This window comes from Diprion similis, chromosome 7, assembly GCF_021155765.1.
Source record: "Diprion similis isolate iyDipSimi1 chromosome 7, iyDipSimi1.1, whole genome shotgun sequence".
NCBI lineage: Eukaryota > Metazoa > Arthropoda > Insecta > Hymenoptera > Diprionidae > Diprion > Diprion similis.
The window spans coordinates 5,994,476-6,018,862 of record NC_060111.1 but is presented as its reverse complement, the minus strand read 5'-3'; the positions used below and the strand labels follow the sequence as shown (position 1 = coordinate 6,018,862).

General features: G+C 37.5%; 6 protein-coding genes and 1 long non-coding RNA gene across 13 annotated transcripts; 4 read left to right on the top strand and 3 right to left on the bottom strand.

Moving 5' to 3' along the window:
• On the bottom strand, positions 1 to 3,488 carry LOC124407990. 2 transcript variants are annotated; one of them, XR_006929377.1, is made up of 3 exons: positions 3,380 to 3,488; positions 732 to 951; positions 1 to 662 (listed from the first exon to the last, which is right to left on the bottom strand). It is a non-coding gene; the product is annotated as an uncharacterized LOC124407990 (long non-coding RNA). The 2 variants fall into 2 exon arrangements; XR_006929378.1 differs by having other exon boundaries at positions 739 to 951.
• Positions 3,489 to 4,434: 946 nt separating this feature from the next.
• On the top strand, positions 4,435 to 5,446 carry LOC124407988. The gene is made up of 3 exons (XM_046884623.1): positions 4,435 to 4,657; positions 4,741 to 5,019; positions 5,213 to 5,446. The coding sequence occupies exons 1-3, from the start codon at positions 4,570 to 4,572 to the stop codon at positions 5,356 to 5,358; spliced, it is 513 nt and encodes a 170-aa protein (XP_046740579.1). The 5' UTR covers positions 4,435 to 4,569; the 3' UTR covers positions 5,359 to 5,446.
• Positions 5,447 to 6,088: 642 nt separating this feature from the next.
• Positions 6,089 to 8,788, top strand: LOC124407982 (polycomb protein eed-B-like). Its single transcript, XM_046884613.1, has 5 exons — positions 6,089 to 6,297; positions 6,435 to 6,623; positions 6,750 to 6,914; positions 7,057 to 7,210; positions 7,443 to 8,788. The coding sequence occupies exons 4-5, from the start codon at positions 7,198 to 7,200 to the stop codon at positions 8,753 to 8,755; spliced, it is 1,326 nt and encodes a 441-aa protein (XP_046740569.1). The 5' UTR covers positions 6,089 to 6,297; positions 6,435 to 6,623; positions 6,750 to 6,914; positions 7,057 to 7,197; the 3' UTR covers positions 8,756 to 8,788.
• A 934-nt stretch (positions 8,789 to 9,722) lies between these two features.
• LOC124407980 (sedoheptulokinase-like) lies at positions 9,723 to 14,717 on the bottom strand. 6 transcript variants are annotated; one of them, XM_046884603.1, is made up of 9 exons: positions 14,577 to 14,713; positions 12,471 to 12,707; positions 11,598 to 11,977; positions 11,244 to 11,494; positions 10,844 to 11,112; positions 10,622 to 10,759; positions 10,400 to 10,537; positions 10,127 to 10,322; positions 9,723 to 9,985 (listed from the first exon to the last, which is right to left on the bottom strand). In XM_046884603.1, exons 3-9 carry the CDS (start codon positions 11,958 to 11,960, stop codon positions 9,802 to 9,804), a joined length of 1,539 nt encoding a protein of 512 aa, XP_046740559.1. In that variant the 5' UTR covers positions 11,961 to 11,977; positions 12,471 to 12,707; positions 14,577 to 14,713; the 3' UTR covers positions 9,723 to 9,801. The 6 variants fall into 6 exon arrangements, with proteins under 6 accessions (XP_046740559.1, XP_046740560.1, XP_046740563.1 ...); XM_046884604.1 differs by having other exon boundaries at positions 12,471 to 12,675; XM_046884607.1 differs by lacking the exon at positions 14,577 to 14,713 and adding an exon at positions 12,864 to 13,143.
• Positions 14,718 to 15,694: 977 nt separating this feature from the next.
• Positions 15,695 to 19,982, top strand: LOC124407987 (phosphatidylglycerophosphatase and protein-tyrosine phosphatase 1). Its single transcript, XM_046884622.1, has 5 exons — positions 15,695 to 15,807; positions 18,390 to 18,532; positions 18,824 to 18,904; positions 19,188 to 19,433; positions 19,535 to 19,982. The coding sequence occupies exons 1-5, from the start codon at positions 15,792 to 15,794 to the stop codon at positions 19,664 to 19,666; spliced, it is 618 nt and encodes a 205-aa protein (XP_046740578.1). The 5' UTR covers positions 15,695 to 15,791; the 3' UTR covers positions 19,667 to 19,982.
• On the top strand, positions 15,792 to 17,144 carry LOC124407985 (mitochondrial GTPase 1). Its single transcript, XM_046884615.1, has one exon. The coding sequence runs from the start codon at positions 15,792 to 15,794 to the stop codon at positions 16,788 to 16,790; it is 999 nt and encodes a 332-aa protein (XP_046740571.1). The 3' UTR covers positions 16,791 to 17,144.
• LOC124407974 (alanine--tRNA ligase, mitochondrial) lies at positions 19,782 to 24,342 on the bottom strand. The gene is made up of 12 exons (XM_046884587.1): positions 24,039 to 24,342; positions 23,793 to 23,966; positions 23,318 to 23,658; positions 22,937 to 23,218; positions 22,727 to 22,871; positions 22,464 to 22,636; positions 22,033 to 22,376; positions 21,646 to 21,931; positions 21,128 to 21,523; positions 20,684 to 21,040; positions 20,399 to 20,594; positions 19,782 to 20,197 (listed from the first exon to the last, which is right to left on the bottom strand). The coding sequence occupies exons 1-12, from the start codon at positions 24,222 to 24,224 to the stop codon at positions 19,970 to 19,972; spliced, it is 3,108 nt and encodes a 1,035-aa protein (XP_046740543.1). The 5' UTR covers positions 24,225 to 24,342; the 3' UTR covers positions 19,782 to 19,969.
• Positions 24,343 to 24,387: the final 45 nt, after the last annotated feature.

Below are 24,387 nucleotides of genomic sequence, written 5' to 3'. Positions count from 1 at the left end.
GGATCGATATCTGCATGCCGGGAATCTAATAAATCGAAGAAATATGGGTATAACTGTAACGCGGAGCAGTTCAGTGTCTACGAGGACAGATTGATCAAAGATTGAATGCAGCGGACGAGGATCTTTCCGCAAGTCCTCCTACCTGCGGATAGCCGATAGCGGAAGGCAAGGCTCGGCACGTACCACGGATAACGCGCATATCCCGCGACAAAGTCGGGGATAAAGAGCTGCAGAGGCCTGGAACCGAGTGTCAGCCGAGGGTCCCCTGCAAGTCGACTCAAGTCTGCAGCCGCGTCGCAAAGTCGCCAAGCAAGGGAACCACATAGCATTGCGGTGGACGGTGCTCTCGGTTTCTTGCGCGACCGCGACTAGGCGCAGGCCGTCCTGGAAGACGACTGTCTGCTTCTTGGAGACCCCTACCAGGCCTCTCCATCTCTCCATCTCCTGCAGGGTCGCACCTGCCAGCTAACTAGTCGAACCTGAATAAACTCTGCCCTATGTGTCGCAGTTTGCGGCGTCCATGCTTCGCGTGCTAGCTCCCAAGTTCCGTCCCCCGTTGTCCCGTCCCGTCCAGACGAAGAGGTTCGCCGCTTCTGTCAGAAGGCATGTTACAGCCTGATGATGCCTTATCTGACGTGGGCTGCGCTGAACTGCCTCAGTATCTGGGGGGAAAAAGAAAGAGAGCGAGTAAGAGAATGAGAGAGGAGAGATTAGTACACATAACTAAGTACCTTATACCTGCAACGACATGCTGCAAATCCGTTGCACAGCGGCAGCTTCTCAAAACCGATATACCGCAGACGTGTCCGAGCACAACGCTGATGCCCACTGTTATTCGATTCACCGAACTCGGGATACTGCAGACTTGTGCACTTCCCTGCTTCTCTCCATCCTCCAGCAGCCTTGAAAGAGTCTCATTGAAATCGTGATGGAATCGCCTGATTCCATTCCCTACAATTATGGTCAAAGTATTTTAATTATGTACCGGAGCAACGGTGGGAACCTACCGTGGTGGGGAAAAGAAACTTCGAGACAACGTAAGAAAAGCTTCGGGGTTAAGAAAAATTAATATGAGAAAAAAAACTGGGCGATTATATCTATGCCTGATTCTGCAGCGATACATATTCGTTCTCGTACGCCATACATTATTCGCAATCTTGAAAACTAGTATGCATCCGATACAGATTGGACTCAACTTTATACTTACATACGCACCTACTCCTTACCAATAAATTATGAGTTTCATTGCGAGACTAATGTACGATTTATAATTATACTTAAAAAACAATTGCGAAACCTCGCAAAAAATTTTAAGATGTAGATATTTTCATGGGATTCCATGAGATCGTTGTATAATGAAAAGGAGGCTATATAAGCAGCCGTGAAGAGTAATGTCCCGAATTCCAGGGCTTATTATTACGGTATTTTTAAGGAGGCCGCAGGTATAGGGGTGATGCTCTTACACACATTCCGCATTTTTAAATCGCCGTTTTAAATATAAATTTTTTCTTCCTGCTGTGGTAAGAATCTATAAGAAAATGGCAAGTTTATGCACGGGCTTATATTCAGTACCTTAGCAGACAAGCGCATAGCGTTGCAAATTAATAAATAATACACCGCTTTCATACTTCGCCGCAGAATAACGATCGAACGCCGCGCCGCGAAAACTTATCGATCAGCGTGTTCCGTAATCAGAGATCTCGGTGATCTGATGATCCGATGATCGTTGCATCGGCGCGCCTTAATACTCACAACCAGCCGTCCTTTTATAGAGGTTCAATAAAACCGTTGTACTTGTGCAGCAAAAATCACCTTTTCGTAGAATCAAAGTGAATATAAAGTAATGAATTGACAAAGACATTGCTTTATAGCTTATTAAAACGAGAGACGCAGATAAAAAAAGATGTATGCCTGGAGAGCAAAACTTTAACGCAACAAAGTTCGAACGCAAAAAGGATGCAAACAATGCAATAGAGCCTCAAGCAGTGAAGGCAGATTCACTCATGATACAATGCGAGCTTGATTACCAAAAAACCATTGACGTGGTAATGCTACATATTTTTTCTACTCCATGACCATAAAGCTAGAAAAAATTCCTGATCCCCGTTTTCTTTCACTTACAGAAAATTATGTGACAATTGTCAAATTTGAAATTGAGTGCGATTATTTGGCCCCATCATTGGCGACAAAGGGGGGAAATGATATTTGCCGTTTTTAAAATTCAATGGCATCAACCGTGGTGAAAATGTCCCATGGAATCCATCTGCTTCGTTCCAATTTCTGATGGGATATTATGGGAATCCAGAAAGTCCATAGGAAATTGGAACGGATTTGGATGGATTCTGTGGACTTACTATAGAAATTTTAAATAGAGAAGATTCGAAACGCTGTGAAAACTGTGGGGTCAAGCTTAAGACTGAAATATGGGTCTTTCGAAAAATCGGAGGGTGAAAGAGGCTCGAAATTCCGTACGAAAAAATTATATCTATGAAAATTTTCACTATCCATTTACACGTGAAGGGTCCAGGGTACGAACCACTTTAGTCCACTCAGACTGATTTCAAGAAAAATACAAATTAATGTTTGCTTTTTCGTAAGTGTATATATGGGGTATTCCACGTCAAACCGACGGGTCATCTGCCTGATCCACTGGGATTATGATGTCTAATGGATTTTTTAGGTTTGTTTCGGTTAAAAACGAACTTCTAATTTTTTGGAGATTTTTCCACCGTTTTGTAAAAGTTTGGCGTCCCGAAATATACTTGACATGAAAATGAACAATGTTAAAATCGATGAAATTTATTTCTAAAATCAGGGATTCAAAAACAAATCTTTTCGTCTTGATTCGAAAATGGGATAAAAATGATTTCAAGAAATTTTTAAAGTTAAAAAAAAAAAGAAAAATCTTAAGTGTATTAATCCCGTTTTCGAATCATGATGAATCAAGATGTGTTTTTGAGTTCCTAATTTTAGAAATAAGTTTCATCGATTTTAAAAATGTCCATTCTCGTGTCAAGAATATTTCGGGTCGCCACACTTTTACAAAACGGTGGAAAAATCTCTAAAAATTATAAGCATCATTTTTGACCAAAACAAACGAAGAAATCTATTAGAGAACAGAATCCCGGGGGATTAAGCCGACGACCCCTTGGTTCAACGTGAAATGCCATATATACAAAAATAATTCTTCTGGCAGGTTTTACTTGAATTGCTAGTTTTACCATTCAACACTGGTATTTTCAGAAAGTGCGCTCTAATGCCACAACAATTGTATCGCTAACACGTTTAAGGTAAGAAATGGATTAAAGTGGTTTTGCCCTGGACACATCACATGAAATCACGGGCAAAGAGCCCGGCGTCTTTCGAGTAAGAGACTTACCGATCGCTTGATGTTTCCAAAATGTAAAATCTCTAAGACTCCAAGATGTTATAGGTTCGTCCGCGATGATCTTCGCCGACGTAGACGCCAGTTTTCAGAACTCGAGCTCACACGTATAATACCTGTTGAAAATTCAAAGTAAAGGTTATACACTGTCGAAGGGTTCGAATTCGTTGTTTCTATTGAAAATATTAACGAATTTGGTCTCGATCTAAAGTCAGCGATGTAAATACGTAACGGTCAAATTGCGATCTTCGTTTGTTTGTCGTTGATAAATCTAGTTGCAGACATACAGAGTGAAAACAAACCTCTGGTTGGATTTGAACTGATTATTTCAAGATCTGTTATCAAGACTAGTCCCATGGATCGAGTCAATAACGGAAAACTCATAAATTTAGCACAAATTCGCACAACGCCGGGATTAAAGATGTGACTCGGGCACGTTCGAACTCCCAGAATTCATCAGCACTCTGAAGGTAGCGCTGGAGCAGCGACGTTTGCGCGGCAAAACGTGCCCCGCAACGCGCCCTATGACCAGTGCTTGGAACTAATTTTCGAATACAAAAACATATCGGTAACTTATCCTGAAACGCCGTGCCATGCACGAGTAGTGTTACCTACTGAGTACACAACATAACGTTTATCGACATGCTATTACCGTCTAGGTATGTATGTATGTACCTCGAAACTTAGAAACCTATTCCGTGCCAGAAGATGCTGCTAAGGAGCTGTATGAAATTCTCTTTTCCCACTTATACGTTGCGATCTCTTTGAGTGTCCATGACGTCAATGCGCTCTCCGCCTTATAGTTTATACTATCTTCATTGCCTTGACCGTGGTTATAACCCCAGCATCCGTAGATGACGACATGCGATTATTTACGTTTTGTGAACCTCGCGACGAGATATACCAGTTTCCCAGGAAATTAAGTATCCTTGAGAAATAATCGTACGATGAATCCGGCGAAAGAGGGGTGATACGGCCTCATCAGGCAGGGGGAAAACCGTATGCGTAGTCAAATCGACGAACCTTGTTCAGTTCAGACCAGTAGTGACTGTATAAATAAACTCACAAGATAGGTAGGCACTTATCCTCAGACAAAGAATATAGTTTGGCAAATTCCTATCAGAATATAACCAAACGAAAGACAAAGAAGAGGAGTATAGCCTGAAGGGAGAAGAACTCCAAAGATGTCGAATTTACTTGTCACGTTACCCTTGCAGCTCTTCTGTCACCTGGTTGGTACCACGAATTGTATTTACGAAAACTTTACCTCAGGTATGAAATTGCAATGAAGAAATTCACCAATAAAGCATTACTCCGTCTCGTTTAAACATGCTTCAGTATTTCTCTTCGTTCAGTTCCAGGTCAAAACTCAGTGAGCGTATCACAACCCAAGGCGTTGCCCATAGGATATACAGCCTTCCCAGATGTCAGTACGGCCTACAAATGGGTTGAGGTTGCCGCACCGACATGGAACGAAGCTAGAAAACGTTGTATTCTGGAGGGTGCTAACTTGGCAAGTCCCGATTCGTTCAAAAAAATTCGTTACGCGTACTCTGTGACGAACGGCAAAGTTCAGCCATACTTGGGCATTCACAAAACTTACGACGGCCATGAATGGACGAGCGATAGAACTGGTAAATAATAATCTTTATTTAAATTTGTTTCATTCCCACCATGCCTGCAAATATTTTCAAGACTACCGGGGAAAATTATGGAACAATGGCGAGTAAAAACCCACTGAGATTATGGTGGCGATTCAAGTATCTCCGATAAATATTTTGAAATGGCAATTATTTCAGATATACTATATTGATATTTTTTCACCAGGTCTACCTCTCACTTCATTACCATGGGCACCCAGTGCCCACCCTCAAGATGTAGAGAAAAAGGTTACGTATCTCAATGTCGAAGGACTACGAGAAGATGCCGGCGATACAACAGGAAGCTTCATTTGCGAAATTATTCTCGTATAGAGCGGTTCCTTTTTTTAAAACCATGTAACACTTTTCAGTGTCTATTATCAAAGAAAAGTTGTAAAATCCCACTTTTTGTAACAATGAAGTTTTAATTCGAATAATGTGTATACATTAGAACATCAATTACCCGAACTAATTGGAACCCAGTATCGTCCGGATAATTGAATATTCGAATAACCAATCAGCAATATTCCTTTTGGGGGAGAAAAAACGCTGATTCGTTCAAAATTATAAAAATGTCTACATACTAGGTACCTTTATGTATATTTTCAAGGTACAGAGAAACACTGTAATTTTCTCTTGTCCTTTAGTACCTTCAATGAAGATGTCTTTGTGTTCAGGTCTACCGTATTTTTTGTTCTCGACAAGTTCATAATATACATGACATAGGTATACAAAACTGACTACAGAAGGTTAGAGAGATCTATTCTTGAAATTTATCACTGAGATACGCCGATTTCGCGGAGTTTCATCCCCTGGGTGCCGAAGATCAGGATCAGACTGATCTCATTTCGTTTGAACACTCGTTTGGCGCTAACGTTTCCATAGAATTCATTGGAATTCATCCCGTGTTGCGGGGATTGAAGTTATCGAACTAACCAATCACATACGAGTTTTGTAGATGTCGCTAAAGATCGTCATGCACACAGCGTTTACCGTTGCGCACTGCCATTGCGTTACGCGCGCGCTTATGCTTATTGTTAGCAGTGAGTGAAGAAACAGGGCGAACCCGACTGCTCCGAAGCATCTTCGAAGGCGGCAAAGTGATTGCTGTAGATTACGATTTATAGGTTAGATTTGTAATATGCTGGACGGATACGATACAACGGTGTATTTAGTGGCGGTTGCCGGTGGCAAACGTCGGATGTTTGGTTTCTAATGGCCCAGGTCTTGCGTTATGGAATACGAAAAAATTTCGCGGTCATTTCGTTTTTGGTAAGACCTACGCTTTCGTTACTGGTTGTTTTTTTTTTTTTTTTTATTTTGTCTCTTTCTGTTTCCTTACTTGGAAAAAAAAGAAATACTGACAACAATCGTCCCTAACGGAACAACGCACAACTTCAATCTCGCAGATCGTTTCCACCGCCGAATATTGCGAGAAAATATCTCAAGGATTGCTGAATAGTGCATCAAGGAAAAAACAACGAATCCTCATACATCGGTGCGAGTCTGTCGGCGAAGTTATCGCCACTCATGAAAATCTTCACGTCGATTTCATCGTATTTGCAATCGATTCGCGGCTCACGCTATCTTTGAAAGAGGTGGGTATTAACGATGAAAATTATTTTATCCGTTATGTATTAATGGTTTCAAGAGAGAAGAAAAACCTGCATTTGTTTTTCTCCCCAATCGTAATTACCTATTTTTTGTTTCTTCTATTCATTCAGGTCGAGAAGAATATTCTGCTGGTTGATCAGAGTTTTATATTATTTAGTAGCACCTGTTTAGTAAATGGTAACAACATATCGTCAAATGCTATGGGTGTGACGCAAGATCAGATTTTGGAAGTTTGCGACAAGTACAATCTTCGGCTTCTCAATTCGAATGTCAATGTAAGTTTCATTTGTTTTGTACTAGTTTTTTGATTTTTTGTACACAGTTTCAAGACCTCTAAACACTACACAATGTTGATTTCTTAAATAAAGATAGATATATTTTAAGAAGGTAAAAAACTGAATACAAATTTTCACTTAGGTACCGGAGGATTGTCTGTATTTGGGTGACCAAATTATCAATTTATCTTGCGCAGTTCTTGGTCAGAAAAGCGGATTGCCATTGTTAAACATCCGTGATCAATATACATCAATGTACATCGTTGATGATTCTGTGGCATAAATGTGCAGTTCAGGTGAGTCAAATGTACAAAGTAAAATAATTATTCAAATAAGTCAGAAAAAATAATTGCATAAAATTTATATTTATGAAAAACTCTCCAAGATTTGACAAATAGTATTTGAATACCATTTTTTGTTTCTTACTAAATACCAAAAAAGGAGATAAAAACTCGTTTTTCAGACTCTTCAAGGAATATCTACCACTCAATCTGGTGTTTTTAATTTTTGGGATATGTACACTTCCAGATTATCAACAAACGGAAGATATAATGAAGAAAGCTGGTGCGAAACCTCAGTGCCAGACTTATACTTCAAGTCAAGAAGATACCGACAATGATAGTGACGAAACAGAGTGTAGTATTGGTAGCAATTCGACTGCAGGAACGCATCGAAGCGATACTCCGACTCGCAGTGCTCGTTATAAGAAGAAGGGAAGACGACGAAGTAAAACGGCGAAGAACAAGTCTGTGAATGACAAACCGATGTATAAATACTGTTGTAGCGTCAAGGAAGACCATGGGCAGCCTTTGTTTGGGGCTCAGTTCAATCACCACCTCAAAGAAGGCGAACCGATGATATTTGCATCGGTGGGAAGTAACAGAGTCAGCATTTACGAATGTCCTGAGGGAAACAATATCAGGCTTCGGCAATGTTACGCTGATCCTGACAGTGAAGAAAATTTCTACACATGTGTATGGACCTACGATGATTCGGGAAAACCTTTATTAGCCGTCGCAGGCTCTCGAGGAGTGATTAGAGTAATTAGTACTGTAACTATGACGTGCATTAAGCACTACATTGGTCACGGTCATGCAATTAATGAGCTGAAGATTCATCCAAAGGATCCAAACATCCTTCTTTCAGCTTCGAAAGATCACGCTCTACGTTTATGGAATATTAAGACTGATGTTTGCATAGCAATATTTGGAGGTGTCGAAGGTCACAGGGATGAGGTCTTGAGCGCAGACTTTGATATGACGGGACAACGGATAATATCTTGCGGCATGGATCACGCGTTGAAACTTTGGTCGCTTGATAAAGGGGAAATGCTGGATGCTATCAAGCAGTCGTATTACTGCAATCCGACCCGCAACGGGAGACCTTTTGACTCGATTCTGCAACATTTTCCCGACTTCACAACAAGAGATGTACATCGCAATTATGTGGACTGCGTTAAATGGTACGGAGACTTCATACTCAGTAAATCTTGCGAAAATTGTATCGTATGCTGGAAACCTGGACGATTAGAAGATACCCAACTTCGAAACGGCGAAACAAGCGCCACTGTACTGCATCGCTTTGAATTCAAGGAATGCGATATATGGTTTATAAGATTCTCCATGGATTTCTGGCTGAGGACAATAGCGCTTGGCAACCAAGCTGGTCGTACGTATGTGTGGGACCTGGAGGTTGATGAACCAGGCCAAGCTCGATGTTGCACATTGGAACATCCTCGGTGCACCGCACCAATACGACAAACTAGCTTGAGCAGAGACGGTTCTGTACTTCTGTGCGTGTGCGATGATGCCACAATATGGAGATGGAACAGGGATCATTGACCCCTCTGAGGAATACAATATTCCTGAATTATGGAAAACTATATAACTGTATTAAAAACAGACGTTATTAAATGTGAAATTACCTTTTTTTTTCACTATGTAAATAACGGTACTAGGTCTTACAGTTTTCTTTTTTTTTTCCTTCTGTATATAATACAATAATTGACTCGCTGTGTCAAGTGTATTAATACGATACAGTTTTGGATACATTAAATTTTAGAATTTTCATTCCATCATTCTCAACTTTGTATGGTCTGTGTAACTTAAGCTTGCGACATACAGCAATACTATCATGTGTCATTAAAAAATGTTGACATGTAAAGTAAAGTGCCTTTGATATACATTTCTGAATGTTCAAAACTGTTAGTATTTATTATACCTGCTTTGAAGATTGTTTTAAATTTTGTTTCTTACTTTTAGGGCATACCTGTAACTTAGAAAATGAGTTGGAAAAAATCGTTGATGTACCTTTATACCTTATTCACTCCGTGCAAAATTTACACAGATCCACAGCTAATGTCGTCTCATGTATATGTAATGAAATTGAGACACGAAGTTCTGTTTAACAATAACAAATGACGCTGATTAGATGCATGTGTTTACGTGGGACTGAAAGTCGTATTGTTAGCGAAGCGATGCATTTATAAAAAAAATTATTATATTGCAAATTTAGTGTTATCTGTATGTAAAACATAGTCATATTTTCAAGATTCAACTCTTGCAAGATCATTCTAAAACTGTGAAACCATGATTTTGGTATCAATATTTTAGGATATCAGTGCTACTATCTTTCTATTCTTAATCTACTATCTAGATTTCAAAGGCGTTGCATGCAGCAAATATGAATGAAAATGAAACTTTGAATCTGGTAAACAGTGGCATTACAAATTTTTATCGCCGCTAATAGTCTGAAATTTATTATACATACATATAAAATACTTGAACACTACGATTGTTAGTTTTTTTCTTTGAGACTCAAAAAGAAGGTCATATTACGTTTGGCGACGTGTTACTCAGGGCTTAGAGTCTGTAGCTTCGCTAGTTTTCTAGTTATGGTTAATCACTGCAAGAGCTGATCCGAGAGCTGCATCTCCCGACTGTCCTATTTCCAATGGTAACTGGTACCATCGCAACACTTCCTTTTGCAACACTAAATTCCGGACCAAACCCGATCCATTACCAACAATTTGCTGGATTCCAGCCTTTTGCAATACTTCCTGCGGCATCATACTAAAGAAATGAAAAATGAATGAACCGTTAAAATTCAATTAAAGCACAGAACCAAGTAAAATTCAATCAAGTGCATTGCAACGAATATTTGATGCTAATTGAGGATAATTGTTTAACAAGTATGTTCTAGCAGTTACTCACTTATGAAGATTTTTTATTACCCCAGAACAAAGTGCACGGAATATCTGGCCAAGTTGTAAGGTGTCTAGCGTTATTTGAGACACACTAGCTGTATGTTCGGGAGCATGGCGTTCACCAAGCAAAGTAGGCACGATTTCCAAATCAGAAATGGCCGTGTCCTCTTTCCCCAGAGTTATTAACTTTTCCCAAACCTTAGCTGAACGATAAATTGAACGTAAATTAATATATTTTCAATGCATACTTCACATTCCTTGCTTTATTAAATATACCTACATTGTGGTATTGAGAAGCCTAAATCCATGCTCCATTGTTGTAATGCTCTTACAAATGTAGCTAAAGAATTACCTCCGTTCAAAGATGCAGCTACTGCCAAGTACTTTCCCTCGAAATATGGAAAATGTTGAATTTTTGCTACAAATTTGTACAGTTTTATTGATTTGTTGAAATCCTAAACCTAAGAAAGATATTGACCTATCCAAATATCGCAGTAATTACCTGTTTCACCTGACTGTTTTGGAATGAAAAATGGATCAACGTATGCAAGTTGCGCTGAAGTTGATATGTTCAGTACCGCATCTGTTGGATCTTTTAATAAGGCATAAACAGAGCACTGCAGATCACCTAAAGCAACACCTACGAAAAGATTCGATAAATAAATTGGCATTCCAAGTAGATAAGCCCTTATTAACGAACAATAAATCATCGACGATACTGTACCTACTGGTGTACCAGCAGGAATTCCAAACCACGTTTGCTCCAAGCAGCCAGCCGCTTGTCCGGGCTGTAAAATTTTACTCGGTAAAATATGTGTAGGAAATTCATGTTGAGACAAGACATCTATCTCCCAACGTGACTCTTCTGTTAAGAAATATCCCCAGCTAGCTGCATTTTGTGTGCTGATCGCTACTTCGCTACGACCGCAAAGCAGAGCCACCAACAAATCTTGAACTGTACCACATCTATTGTATTTGCTCAGCTTTTCAGGTCTATAAGGCGAAGAAATTTTTTTTGTACTGTGGTGAAATAAACTTGTTCGCAGCTAAATGAATCTGAACGAAGTTCTTGTTGATATATATGGTTGAAGATGACGATATAAAGACAATGAATACATACTAACTTGTATTTTGCAAACCAGAATACAGTAGCACAGCCGTAACCAGAGTGAGTAGTTAGATGACTTTTTGACGCTGGCAAAGATGCCAGAAATTTTGGATCGCAGCGTGAATCTTGCCAAGTGTAAAGCGGCGATACTTTTTCTCGACAAATTTCCAACTTAAATACCCCATCGTGCTCCTTATTATCCTCCTCCGACGAATATTTCCAAAACGTCACACCATGCATTTGTCCACAAATTCCGATATTAACCACCTATGCAATAATTTTGAGTCAATATTCCTTCTCCTTTTCTTTGCTATGTATTATCATAATCAGAACTGCTTTTATCTATTCCTAAACATTGGTTCAGCAATACCTGGCGAAGCAAATCTTTTGGAATGCGTGATACACAGCTGTGGACTGCGGATAGAATTTTCGGTACATCCTGCTTGTTTCCTTCCACACCCAGATCACTAGGTACATTAGCCTGCGTATCTTTGGACTGCTTACTAACAATCTGTTTGGTCTCAGTTGACACAACGACTACTTTAACTGAAGTTGTACCGAGATCTATTCCTAATGCTAGTTTTTGTGAATGCGCCATGATCGTCGGCTGCGAATATACCAAAGGACTCCTCAAAGAACAACTTGTAAAGCGAAGAGGAGAGAAGTGTTCCAAAGTAGCGGTAAGTAGAAACTGTTTATAACCAGATTGCGTAAACTGTTTCTCAAAGCACATAAACCTTTCAGTCAGAGCTGGAAGAATTCAGAACAAGATAAATATGCGAGTTGGAAAACATACTGAGCTAAAAAATCAGCTTCTAATCGTCTACTCATTTTAAAATTGATCCAGATATTTTACTAAATACTAGTCGAACATGTTTAAAATGTATTTATTATTACAGATGCATTCGTTTCAGACCGCCACAAATGCGCTAGAAGTGGAAATAAACGAATCTCAAGTATTTTTAGACCGTAAGAAAAGGCTACAACCATCTTGGCGGCAGTAATCTTTCATGCCCAGCATTAGCAAATAGTGAACTTGAAATTATAGCAAGATGCGCTTAAAAACAATAAGTTTTGAAATGATGTAAATGATATACTAATTGCAGAACTTTATGAAAATCCTCCAAGTAAAATAATCGAGGTTCAAATAAGGTAAGACTTTGCTCTGATCTTATCTTGATTGAAGTACATTATCATGAAATTTGGAATAATATATTGGTTTTATTCTGCATTTAAATCTTACTTTATTTTAGCCGCCAGGGTATATCGAACCTGGTACGAGCTGACAAGTGTATTAAATTGAGTCAACTCTTCGATGATTGCAGGAGAACTGTGGGTAGTAGCTGGTTCAGGCACTATATTAATTGTTGATCACAGCTGTTGTTTTATGGGAACCCAAGGGTTGTCTAACAAGCAAGCGTGTACACAATGCCTGATAACCATGTTGACTGCGAGATAAAATAGAACATCCATCAATACTCTAAAATTAAAAACCAGACAGGATATAGAGGTGAAAGAGAAAGAAAAAAAAAGAATTCGATAAATATTTTCTGTGGTATTTTCACGAAATTTTTTTATTTAACACATCTTAATACAGGAATGCAGATAATTGTATAAATTTGTGTAAGCCAAAGACCTGTGTAATTTAACTACTTCGTTAGCATAATTGCACGTGCTCAATCAAAGGATGCGTTCTTCACCTTTAATATAAGCAAACAAGCACTTGAGGCTATGTTCAGAAACCCTTTTCCTAAGATTAGGACTGGTTTCAATCATTCTCTCATTCTCTTTGTCCTCGACTGTAAGTTTTACCTCGGAAATCAAGTTTAACAACGCTATTGAAGCGATGTGTACATTCTTTTGAAACGCTACAATAAAAATTTCAAATTCCCACAAATTGAACCAAACATTTCAATATATTACACGAAAGAAAAAACCATAAAATCTCTTGCTTACTGTCGATTTTATTTGTATTTTTTTCCCGCCAAACATTTAATTAACAAGCCAATATACTGACCATGACGGCCAATGAATCATGATGCAAATCATGAGGTAATGAAGAAAGCTTTCTGATTTTAATTCAGCCAACTATTGATAAATGAGATTATAGTGAAAGAATGAGCTAATTTTTATCAGGCAAACTAATTGGTGCGTATAAAAATTTCGTGCTTGCAGAAGAAAATTGAATGAATTTTCTTTTGCCGATAAGGGACTGTGAAGAAAAGAGAACTAAGTCAATTACTACCATCCATTCCAGAGATTAGTTAAAAACTTCACTCTTGACAGAGATCAAGTGGGATTTATTTCTAGTATTTAAAAACACCGTAAAACTAGAAAATCCTCAGGTTTAAATAAAACATCTTTCATATTCTCATAATGAGTGAAATAAATTTAGTTTTCGTCTGTGGACTAGAAGTTAATTTGTCCTACATGTAGAATTCAATACATCGGGAAACCGTTGCCCATTCAAAATTTTACATCGTATCTGTTCTTTGTAATTCGGATAATCGTACAACTGTTGTAATATGTATTATTCTGCTTAAATACAACTAAAAGTATGCTGTTGTAAAATTGCATGGATTACAAAAGTTTCAGAACTCCATTTTTTTACACTCATCTCAAAACTGTTTTTTCCGACTTTTTCCCTTCTCCGATCACTCCTTTTATTACAATCTAAATATCAATATGTTGGGAGTCATTACAGATGTGAATTTTCTTCTTAAAAACAATGTTTAAAAATTAATTTTAGAGAAATTACCAGTGTATTAAAATTTGTGTAATAGCTGTAGAATCTGCACGTTATAGTTAATCAGCTCATCCAGACAATGTCATGGAATTGTTTTACACTTATAGAGTAGACAATGTTACATGTTTCGAATTTTTTTGTTTGAACCGAGATAAACCAAACAAGCAACCCACGTACGTTACATTATAATTCCAAAATTTGTCACAAAATCTGCGATATCCACTTTAAAGCAAAACTTAAGAAAACACTGATAACTGTATTAAATGTATAACTCGGTTTCACTTTTAATAATGTTACGATAGAACTGTTCAAAGATAAAAAGCAAGATAAGTTGTACGTGCATACATACAAGGCCAGTTAATTGTCAAAGTTATGTAACTCATAGTCAATGTAATGACGAAAATATAAAAGTAAAATTGAACAATAAACTTGATTGTTTGCAAAGGATATATAGTTTGAGGATCGTTTTTTTTTCTAAGTCATTTTCGTATACTTTGAATTCAAAACATTGCTTACGCAAAGTGATATGTTGTGTGTTGTAAGAGCCAATGAGGGAATTAAATTATGTAAGACAGCAAACGGATAAAATAAATTAATACATACTACTGCTCTAGCTCGAACGATTCGTATGCACCGTTGATTAACCGAGCATAATGCGGATGTAACACGATAGATACACGTTTGCACGCATCAAGATGACAATTAAGCCTACCCTGGAGCTTCGCGTCGGCAGATCATCGCCGACGAAGATCGTTTCTGGACCATCCTGTAGCGATAAAATGGTGGCTTATCGGTGATACACATCGTAGACAAGTATCTACAAGAATATACGCATACAATTACTTCGTTGTCGCACCGTACGGTGATAATTATTTTGAGCATATCACGATTAAAACGCGACTCATTAAGTTCTCTCCCCTAATGTATAATAATAGATGATCCCAATATAGTTATGCATGGATACATGGCAAATAGTTTCAGTATTTCGTCGTATAACACAGTGCCTTAATCTGTAAGGGTTATACTATATATATATTAGATTCTTTTTATCTTACGATTCGAATCAATGATCGAATATTCATTTTTCTTGGAACTTCGATGAATCCTCTCATCAACGGTTAATAATCATGAGACTGGAGATTGAAAGTCCATAGTGTTTGCGCTTTCGAATCATTCGAAAAAAAAAGCATGAATCTGTGTTACCGACAGTTCGAAATTCGACCGGTAAATAGAACCTTTGATGTCCTCATGATGGCTTTGTCGACTTTATCTATTGCGCATGATCCAAAAAATGAAACAAGTGCAATGGATGGACGACTGGCGCCGGTTTCAGGGGAAAAACTATTGAAAGAAACTAAGAGTTTTTAACACACATTTTGGAAACAACGATTGAATAATTAAATCGTAATTATTCATAACTATTGGTCATATATTACTAATTTAAAACTCGTCGTCGACGTTGATTTTATAGTTTTATAGGTTAGAAAACTAGCTGCATGTATTCTAGTTTTCATTTCTTTCACCATTTTTCTATTACAACGTTAAGATTCAAGTTTATCAATTCACACAATATCGAAATGCATACAAACTCGAAACCGAGACGTTATTTTTCTCCACCAGTTAAAGAATAAATTAATCGAAACTCTTTCATTTATACATCCTTAAGTGAATGTTTACCCTAAGAAACTTACTATAGGGATGGGATTTTGTTTCAGACAAAGGCGGACTGTCTTAAAGAAACACCAAACCCAATTGAATGACGATATAAGAAAAAGCAAAAAGTTTGGACCGAGAGGATTAATTCTTAAACATTACACGATGTCTGGTATAGGAGGTAAAGTAGTCCCAAAATTTCGCGACGTGTTTCGAACTCCGCACAAAGAGGTACTGCAGTGGTTCCCTGGGCACATGGGTAAAGGCCTAAAGCAAATGCAGAAACAATTGACAATGGTTGATTGTGTGATAGAAGTACACGACGCTCGGATACCAATATCGGGAAGAAACCCAAACTTTAGACATACGGTTACCGGTTTGAAGCCGCATATATTTGTTTTAAACAAAAAAGACTTGGCTGATAGTAGCTATCAAGATGCAGCGACAAAATATCTGCAGCAAGAGGGATTCACTAACATAATTTACACTAATTTTAAAGATCAAAAATGCGAGGGATTGAAAAAAATTTTACCTTTGGCAACAAGTTTGATAAAAGATTCAAATCGCTACAATAGAACGAACAAAGAAGATTATGCATTAATGGTGATTGGTGTACCAAACGTGGGAAAGTCGTCGCTGATTAACCGTCTGAGAAACAGACACCTCCATAAATCCAACGCTACTAGTGTCGGTGCTGTAGCGGGTATAACTCGATCGGTATTGACAAAAATTAGAATTAGCAATAATCCATCCGTATTTCTCTTTGATACACCTGGCGTTTCAACACCTAATGTTCCGAATATTGAAGTTGGTTTGAAATTGGCTTTAGTAAGCTGTTTGCAGGATCACTTAGTCGGACCAGAACTAATGGCTGATTATTTACTATACTGGTTGAATAAACAAAACAAATTTGACTACGTTGAAAAATTAGGAGTACCAGAACCGTGCGATAACATAATGGAAGTCCTTGTGTTAGCTGCGACAAAATTGGGAAAAACGAAAAAAACTAAAAACTGGGATGGTCAAATTCTTATAAGACCTGACACACATGCAGCTGCTCAGTATTTTCTGAAAATCTTCAGAACCGGCGAACTTGGTCCTATATGTTTAGATGCAGATTTCCTCACAAAATCAGAGTCACAAAGCTTAGTAAATTCTACGTGAATACCAGAAAAATATCATAGTACGTTGAATATGCAAAATTCAGTTACAAATATAGAACCTTACAGAAAATGAGGAAAGTACTTCATTACGTTGAAGCTTGGCTGCCCATATATCTTGCAAACATTGTTTCTTACAATAAAACTACTCGCATCAGAAAATAAATGTGAATAAGTTGGCGTCAGTGCCATAAGTACTTCAGGCTCGTCTCGGTGTAAAAAATCGCGAATGAATCTGCTAGTGATAAAACTTGTCATTTCTATTTTGTTACTTCTATGAGACGGAAAAAGTTATTCAATCCATATGTAATTAATAAAAGCACTTCTGTCATATCCTATTATAGGCAGACAGTCGATAGTCTCTGATAATAAATCACAGCTTCCATAAAAATAAAATTAATTCATAAATCGTGAAGCCTAAGTGTAACATAATTATTTTTTAAATCAATCTTTCCTCATGTTATGTACATAATGTAAATAAATGAATCTTCACGCCAAAAAATATTCCATTCTTGTCTTCCATTTGTTGCTCTGCAAAAGAGACAATATCAAAATTCTTCATGAACTATTTTTCTGCTACAATTTTCAATGTTAAAATATCTATAGACAATGTGCTCTAGTCCTTAATGGCGATGTTGTTAGTAAAATCATTCTGCGCATTACTCTTATAATATTGAAATTGGTAACGTTAATGGGAAAAAATATTTTATACAGTCTCACTATTCAAAATATGATTTTACTTTGCTATATTGAATGAATTTTAAACAATTCTGATTGCTAAATGACGACCTTTCCTAAAACTGCGCAATCCGGTTAATTTCGAAGAAAAACCTCTCAAAAAATTATTGAAAAGTCTGTTTTCAACTCTGAATCTTCCGACGCAAGAATACAGAACTTTGAGAATTTTTAGAATGTTGAAACACGGTGTTTCGTTTATTCAGGATGTTTAAAGTGCAAAAAAAAAAAAAAAAAAAAAAAAAAAAAAAAAAAAAAAAAAAAAAAAAAATTAGCCCTATCATGGGCCGAAGTGAGAATGATCAAAATGAAAAATACGATTTTCAAGAATTTTCTGACATTTTTAAGCAATGCCAATTTTTAGGTAGTTCTGAATAATCATAAAAAATTAACGGCTGTAGAAAAAAATGTAACAAAAAATTCAGGAGTGCTTTTTTGAGATCCTGAAACAAATGAAAAATGCTGAAGGAATATCATTGGTGGATTTGAATACTCTCACTATTGAATACCCCGCGTACACACTAATTGGAAAAATGACAATTTGGGTTTTTAAAATTCGATTTCAACCGCGACTAGCGCGATTAGAATCCTCATTCAAACGGCTACGCCTCCCGGTTTCCCCCTCCACAAATATTATACGGTTTTAACGTTATTCCGAGTGCCGTTCAGCAGCATTTTGACTTTCTCTTTACAACGGTGTGTTCTATTCATTCCCCAGCTGCCGTCAGTCCGCGTGCTCACAGTGGAAAGAACACCAGAGAGAATATTCGCGATCGTGCGAATATTTTGTTAACCGCTCAACGACGATCCGTTACCTGCCCACCATATTGACGTTTTAATAATTTTTTATATATCGTTTATATTCTAGTCACAATGCTTGCGAGAGTTTCGTTTTATCCAACGCTAGTTTATAATGTGCTGATGGAGAAAATTACGTCGCGCCGATGGTACGACCGTATAGATGAAACCGTAATTTTGGGAGCTTTACCCTTTCGGGGGATGACCAAACAGGTAAATAATATTCACTTCACACTGTCGATGTTTCATTTAAATACATTGCCACGATTCGAGGTGTTTATAGTAATAACGAAGTGTGCGAGAAAATTTAAGAAATTCAAATTTTACGCGTTCCTGATATTTGCGCGCGAGTTTTAAGCACCTCGTTTTAAAAACAATTCGAAACCATCACTAGCTTGTACCAGTCGTTTTCAATTACTTAACATCAACGATATTCAGTGTGTCTGATTCACTAATTTAATATTACGAGCAAACTAAAAAAAAAAACAATAATCTGATTTTCAGCTTGTGAATGAGGAAAATGTTAAGGGAGTTGTGTCCATGAACGAAGACTACGAACTTTGGCTATTTTCGAATCATAAAGAGGTACCCTCCTCTACATTATCATTACAATAACTCTTTATGTAATATACGCAGATTTGTTAACATGGCATTAAGACGCTGGAACCCGAACATCCGCATTCTGTATCAGTCTCTGTTTCTAATGGCAGTTAAAAACATCTCAACAACAGTTGATTTATTAAGACAGTTTAAATTAGTCAAATACAGAATTAGTTTAATGAGAAAAATTATTTACCCCGTTTCACATTCAATCCAGTGATATAAGTTGCAGATAAAATGTTCATAGCCGACAAATTCGTTATTTCAGGAATGGAAAAAGCATAACGTTGAGTTTTTACAACTATCGACAACAGATATATTCGAATCGCCTTGCCAGGAAAAGTTGAAAAATGGGGTGAATTTTATCAACAAGTTCCGATCGCCTCCGCATCAAATTATCGAAGGAACACAAATCACTGCGGATTCACCTTCAAAGCCTTTGGACACGGTTTACGTTCACTGCAAAGCCGGAAGGACCCGAAGTGCTACGCTTGTTGGATGCTACTTAATGATGGTAAGACTTGCGTACGAATTTTGATAGCTTTCATTGAAAGAAAGGTATGGAATAGACCTCAGTTAACGACTGACAATAACAAGCCGAAACTCGTGTTTCAGAAAAATGGATGGACGCCAGAGGAAGCAGTTTCTTTTATGAGAAACAAACGACAGCATATATTACTTCACAGAGTCCAATGGGATGCTTTGAGAACATTTTATGAAACGAATGTAGGGACTTCAGCGTCGTGACATTGAACCGGTTTATTAAAGATGTTACTATTTGTTTGTTATTTATTTTCTCAGAGCTAATATTGGAAAGCCATAAGAGTCATTAATGCTTCAATAGATTCAAAAGATAAATTTGCAATTTCTAAAAATTTTATTTCTACCAAGCCCAAGTCTCGATGTCCTTGATAAATATTAAATACCTATACAATCTGCGTGTATATGTATATTATATAATGTACAAGTTGTGCATATGATTCAAGTGGAAACATTTACAGAGTACATCGAAGATGAAAATTTCAACTGGAAACTAAATTTCTAAATATATCATTTGGTTTGATGTCTTGATTTTTTTACATGCAGCGCTGCAAACTTTGTTGCTTCTGTAACAGCTTTTTCAACTAAACCTTTCAGCTCAAGATCTGATACTCTCTTGCTTTTCATATGCTGAACCAGCAGTGGATCTTGACCTTTCGGAGAACTTCCGTGCGTGTTAAAGATCGGTAGTACAGTTTGCATCCACAACTGTGCGTTAAACTCACTGGATGCTATTTCCTGTATGAAAAGAAATAATATACATTTAGAGGACGTTTGTTTAGGAGTTAGAATCAAGTCAACAAATATCGAAGTAGACAGTAAATTTCAATGTCTATTTCACTCCATTTGAAATTATACTCTGATTAAACTTATGCGTAAAACTTTTAACTCAATTACAAAAGCTGGATCTGAATTTCAGAATTAGAAATAAGGACATACCTTAGGTACGCTACATCTTGCTTTAACCATTTCTTTGTTATGTGCAATAACAAACGTAGGAGTGTCGGAACAAAATTTTGTAACTTTTTGCAATGAAACACTTTCGAGTGCCACATTAAGCGGTTGAAAACAATGAACTACAAATGGCAATGTGCATGATTGTACGATGCTTTTCAATTCGTTTTCTATAGATTCTCTGAAAAAGACAATCGTTATGATTTAAAAAATTTCCTGACAAGAAATCAGACTCCAATAGAAAGTGCATGTTTTCAACTTCACACATACTTTATCACGCTACGTTTTTGAGACTTTGAATTTCTCGCGAGCATTTCCAATCTCAAAACGCATTCGTGCTTGATAGAATAAGGTAACGGAATTCGTTCAGTGTTATCCATCAATTGTCGTTTTATGTCTTGAACTCTGGTGTCAAGAAGATTAAATTGAGCATTTCCCATTTTTATATCTTCCTCCAGCTGACTTATTTGCTGCCTCACATTTTCCCCAGCCTGTCTTGTTAGTCTAGCTAGTGGCCCAGCAACTGCCTTTATACTTCGGCTACCAGTTCCCAATGATTTCACTTTCAAAATACAAAGATGTTCCAGCACTCCTGTGCTCTGAACATGCGTTCCGCAACAAGCTTCTCTGGTGTATGGTAATGATAGAAAGAAAAATAATATTACGACACTTAGGGTGGAGAGAAAGTTAAAAATTAATCTAAAGAAGTATTACATTGATTGCAGATCCTGGCCAATAATTTCGACGATTCTGATTCCCCTATCTGGGTATACTTCTCCAGGCACTAACGTAATGTTTTCCTCCGATGTCAAACCTAGTGCATCAATCGTTCTAGTTTTAACAGCAATATCTGCCTTTATCGTGTCGTTGATGAGCGTTTCAACAATTTCAATATCTTTAGGTGACAATTTTTCCCCAAACACACTAATCTGAAAGTCTAAACCATCTTTTGCAACATTACTGCCACGTTGGCCTGTTGCTGGCAGAATTTTGCGTAACGCTGCATTGAGTAAATGTGTCGACGTGTGATGCCGCATTAATCCCAGCCGTGTCTTTGCATTTATTGTCGCCACGCATTCATCTCCTACATGCAACTCAGCTTCTGGTTTTCTAATGAAAAAACAATTAATCACATTTATGGCATGGAATAAATAACACAAAAATCCATTTTCGTCTTATTTAAATTGTAACGAAGAAAAAAAAAAAATTATCAATATATGAATTACACTTACATTCCGTCTTGGACTATAAACTTCCCAATGTGAATAACGTAGTTGCATATTTTTCTCACCTCCTTAACATCAAAATTGACATTTTTCACTTGTATTTGCCCTACATCCGAAGCCTGACCTCCCTCAGGAGCATAAAATGGTGTCTTATCTAATATCAAGCCAACTGTTGCATTTGCTTCAATAATCGAGTCAACTTCCACAATATTACCACTATGCATGACCGTCGCCTCAATAATTGATTGACTGTCATCAATGACATGCGGTTGTGTTTCAGATATCAATTTACCTGTTAATAATAGAACGAAATTTATGTATTCGGACGTACACAACGTCGTACTTGGTTTGCCAATTGCAATCATGAGTTATTTATGGTTAAACATAACTCACCGTCTACAATCATTCCCAATAATTTACAATTTACTGGCGGAAACTGATACACCTTATCCGCTACAGTGTAACTGTACTTGGCACTGTCATCTGTCGTTGGTACATTATTTTTTTCCAGTAGTTGTAGGGATTCTTGTGATACAATTTCCTCATCTACTTTACCAAAATTCATCTTAGATCTTTGCCTAGCATTGTTCAATTCGTCATTGAATTCATTTTTGTCAAATGACAGGGATTCTACTTTGGCCAATTCCGATATCGTATCCGGATCCAGTCCATAGGTGTCGTACATCTTGAATGCAATATCTGGTGGCAGAACCCGTGGAAATTTGTCATTGGAAGCACTGAAAAAAAGTGGGCTGTAATGCTTCTCGAAAATAATAATAAAATATAATCACGAATATCTGAATTTAACATTACAATGAACTCACAGAGCGAACAAGCTGGATTGTAAATCCCTGTAAGCGGCAGCTAAACCTGGTGCAGTAGTATTGCTTACTGATGTAAGCACAGATCTAGTTTTAACTATTCTTTTCCATTCAGTTCCAGCCGTGTCCCTCAATGACTTCAACAAGTCTTCTTCGTACGCTATGAGTTTTTGAACCTGATCATAGTCGATTGTCCTTTGTTAAAATTCAGCATGTAAATAAACGTCTCTCAAACCCTCAGTCATATACTTATTCATGCAAATCACCTGTTTTAAATTTTTCTGTATCTCTGGATATACTTCCCCTAGGTTGTCCGCTACACGAAAAGACAATTCGTGAAGTAGCCCGCTCTGCTGAAATACTTTTTCCCCGACATCGACGGCTTTTCTCAATACCTTCCTTAACTTGTGACTTTGAGAAAAAGAAAACAATTGATCACTGAATGAGAAAAAAAAATTCTTTTCATCAAAACATACTTCTGTTCAGGCAACATCCCATCGGCCAGCGCAATCGTAACCATTCTCGCATGGTCAGCCAGAATTCTGTAGGCAGTATCAATTCCATTTTTGTCTGCAGACAAAAACCTGCCCTGATACTCGGGAGCATTCGTTTTTTTCTTAATAGTATCGAATAGCGGCTGGAAAAGATCCGTGTCATAGTTTGATCTCTTTCCTTGCAAGACGGCGACTAGTCTTTCAAAACCCATTCCAGTATCGATATGCTTTTTTGGTAGAGGAACAATCGGGCCCTCTGAAAGTCTGTGCCATAACTTTGTTAGTAAAATGAAATTGATAAAGAATGAAAGATAGATTTATCAACTGATGTTTCAGTTCAAAGTTTACTATTTGATGAATCACCTCTGGTATTCAATAAATACTATATTCCACAACTCTGTGAGATCGGCATGACCTCTGTTGACTCTGGAAGCCTGATTACTTGTCTGCATTGTGTGATCTATGTGTATTTCGGTACACGGACCACAAGGGCCGGTTGTTCCCATTTCCCAAAAGTTATCCTGCGATCCAAAGGGAAGAATGCGATCCTGTGACACGCCGAGCCGTAGCCATATATCTTTGCATTCCAGGTCTGGCTTTAAGCCCATTTTCTCATCGCCGGCGAAGTACGTTACGTAAAGACGATTTTCATTTATCCCATAAGGTCCTGTTAGCAATTTCCAAGCAAACTCGCAAGCTTCTGCCTGAAATATTTACACCTACTGGATTAATTTATATAAACTTCTATTTGTCATTTCTCTCCACCTTCTCTTTTGCAAGAACCCCAAGTACATAGATTGCATTCATTAATTCTTCGTACATCAAGCAATTTAATTACTTTGAAATAATCTCCAAACGACCAGTTTCCCAGCATCTCGAAGAAGGTATGATGATAAGTATCTTGGCCGACGGCGTCTAGATCATTGTGCTTTCCTCCGATTCTGATACATTTTTGTGAATTGGCCACCCTTTTCGCCGGGGGATTTAAATGTCCCAAGAAAACACCTTTGAACTAAAACGAAACAATCTACGAATTATCGAGCAGCGATAATATGATCAGAAAATTTATGCTGCTAATAATTACCTGATTCATTCCTGCATTAACAAAGGCAACAGTTGGATCACATAGTGGTAAAACCGGGCTTGATCGTATGTATTTGTGATTTAAGTCACGAGTGAAAAAATCAATAAACTCTTTTCGTATAGCTTGAGAACTTTTAGCGTTCTGTAAATTTTTGCTGTAAAATCTAGCGATCATAGTTTTATTCATTGTTTTCTTTTCGACTGATCGTGCATGTGAAATTAGCCGGTCCTGCCGGAGTGAGGTTATGAATTAATTTCACTATATCTAAATTTGAAGACAAATAAAAAAACGTTGACTACCTTTAATACTTGATAATTGCGTTAATTATCTATTACAATGGGATACATGA

Coding starts and splice junctions, on each gene's coding strand:
- LOC124407974 (XM_046884587.1), bottom strand. CDS start 24,224: ATGAATAAAACTATGATCGCTAGATTTTACAGCAAAAATTTACAGAAC. Junction 21,932..22,032: donor ATTGGGAATGATTGTAGACG/GTGAGTTATGTT, acceptor TATTATTAACAG/GTAAATTGATATCTGAAACA. Junction 20,595..20,683: donor CAAAAACGTAGCGTGATAAA/GTATGTGTGAAG, acceptor TGTCTTTTTCAG/AGAATCTATAGAAAACGAAT.
- LOC124407988 (XM_046884623.1), top strand. CDS start 4,570: ATGTCGAATTTACTTGTCACGTTACCCTTGCAGCTCTTCTGTCACCTG. Junction 4,658..4,740: donor TTACGAAAACTTTACCTCAG/GTATGAAATTGC, acceptor CTCTTCGTTCAG/TTCCAGGTCAAAACTCAGTG. Junction 5,020..5,212: donor ATGGACGAGCGATAGAACTG/GTAAATAATAAT, acceptor TTTTTTCACCAG/GTCTACCTCTCACTTCATTA.
- LOC124407985 (XM_046884615.1), top strand. CDS start 15,792: ATGTCTGGTATAGGAGGTAAAGTAGTCCCAAAATTTCGCGACGTGTTT.
- LOC124407980 (XM_046884603.1), bottom strand. CDS start 11,960: ATGTGCTTTGAGAAACAGTTTACGCAATCTGGTTATAAACAGTTTCTA. Junction 10,538..10,621: donor AAAACAGTCAGGTGAAACAG/GTAATTACTGCG, acceptor ACAAATTTGTAG/CAAAAATTCAACATTTTCCA. Junction 9,986..10,126: donor GTAATAAAAAATCTTCATAA/GTGAGTAACTGC, acceptor TCATTTCTTTAG/TATGATGCCGCAGGAAGTAT.
- LOC124407987 (XM_046884622.1), top strand. Junction 18,533..18,823: donor TTCGGGGGATGACCAAACAG/GTAAATAATATT, acceptor TCTGATTTTCAG/CTTGTGAATGAGGAAAATGT. Junction 18,905..19,187: donor TATTTTCGAATCATAAAGAG/GTACCCTCCTCT, acceptor TCGTTATTTCAG/GAATGGAAAAAGCATAACGT.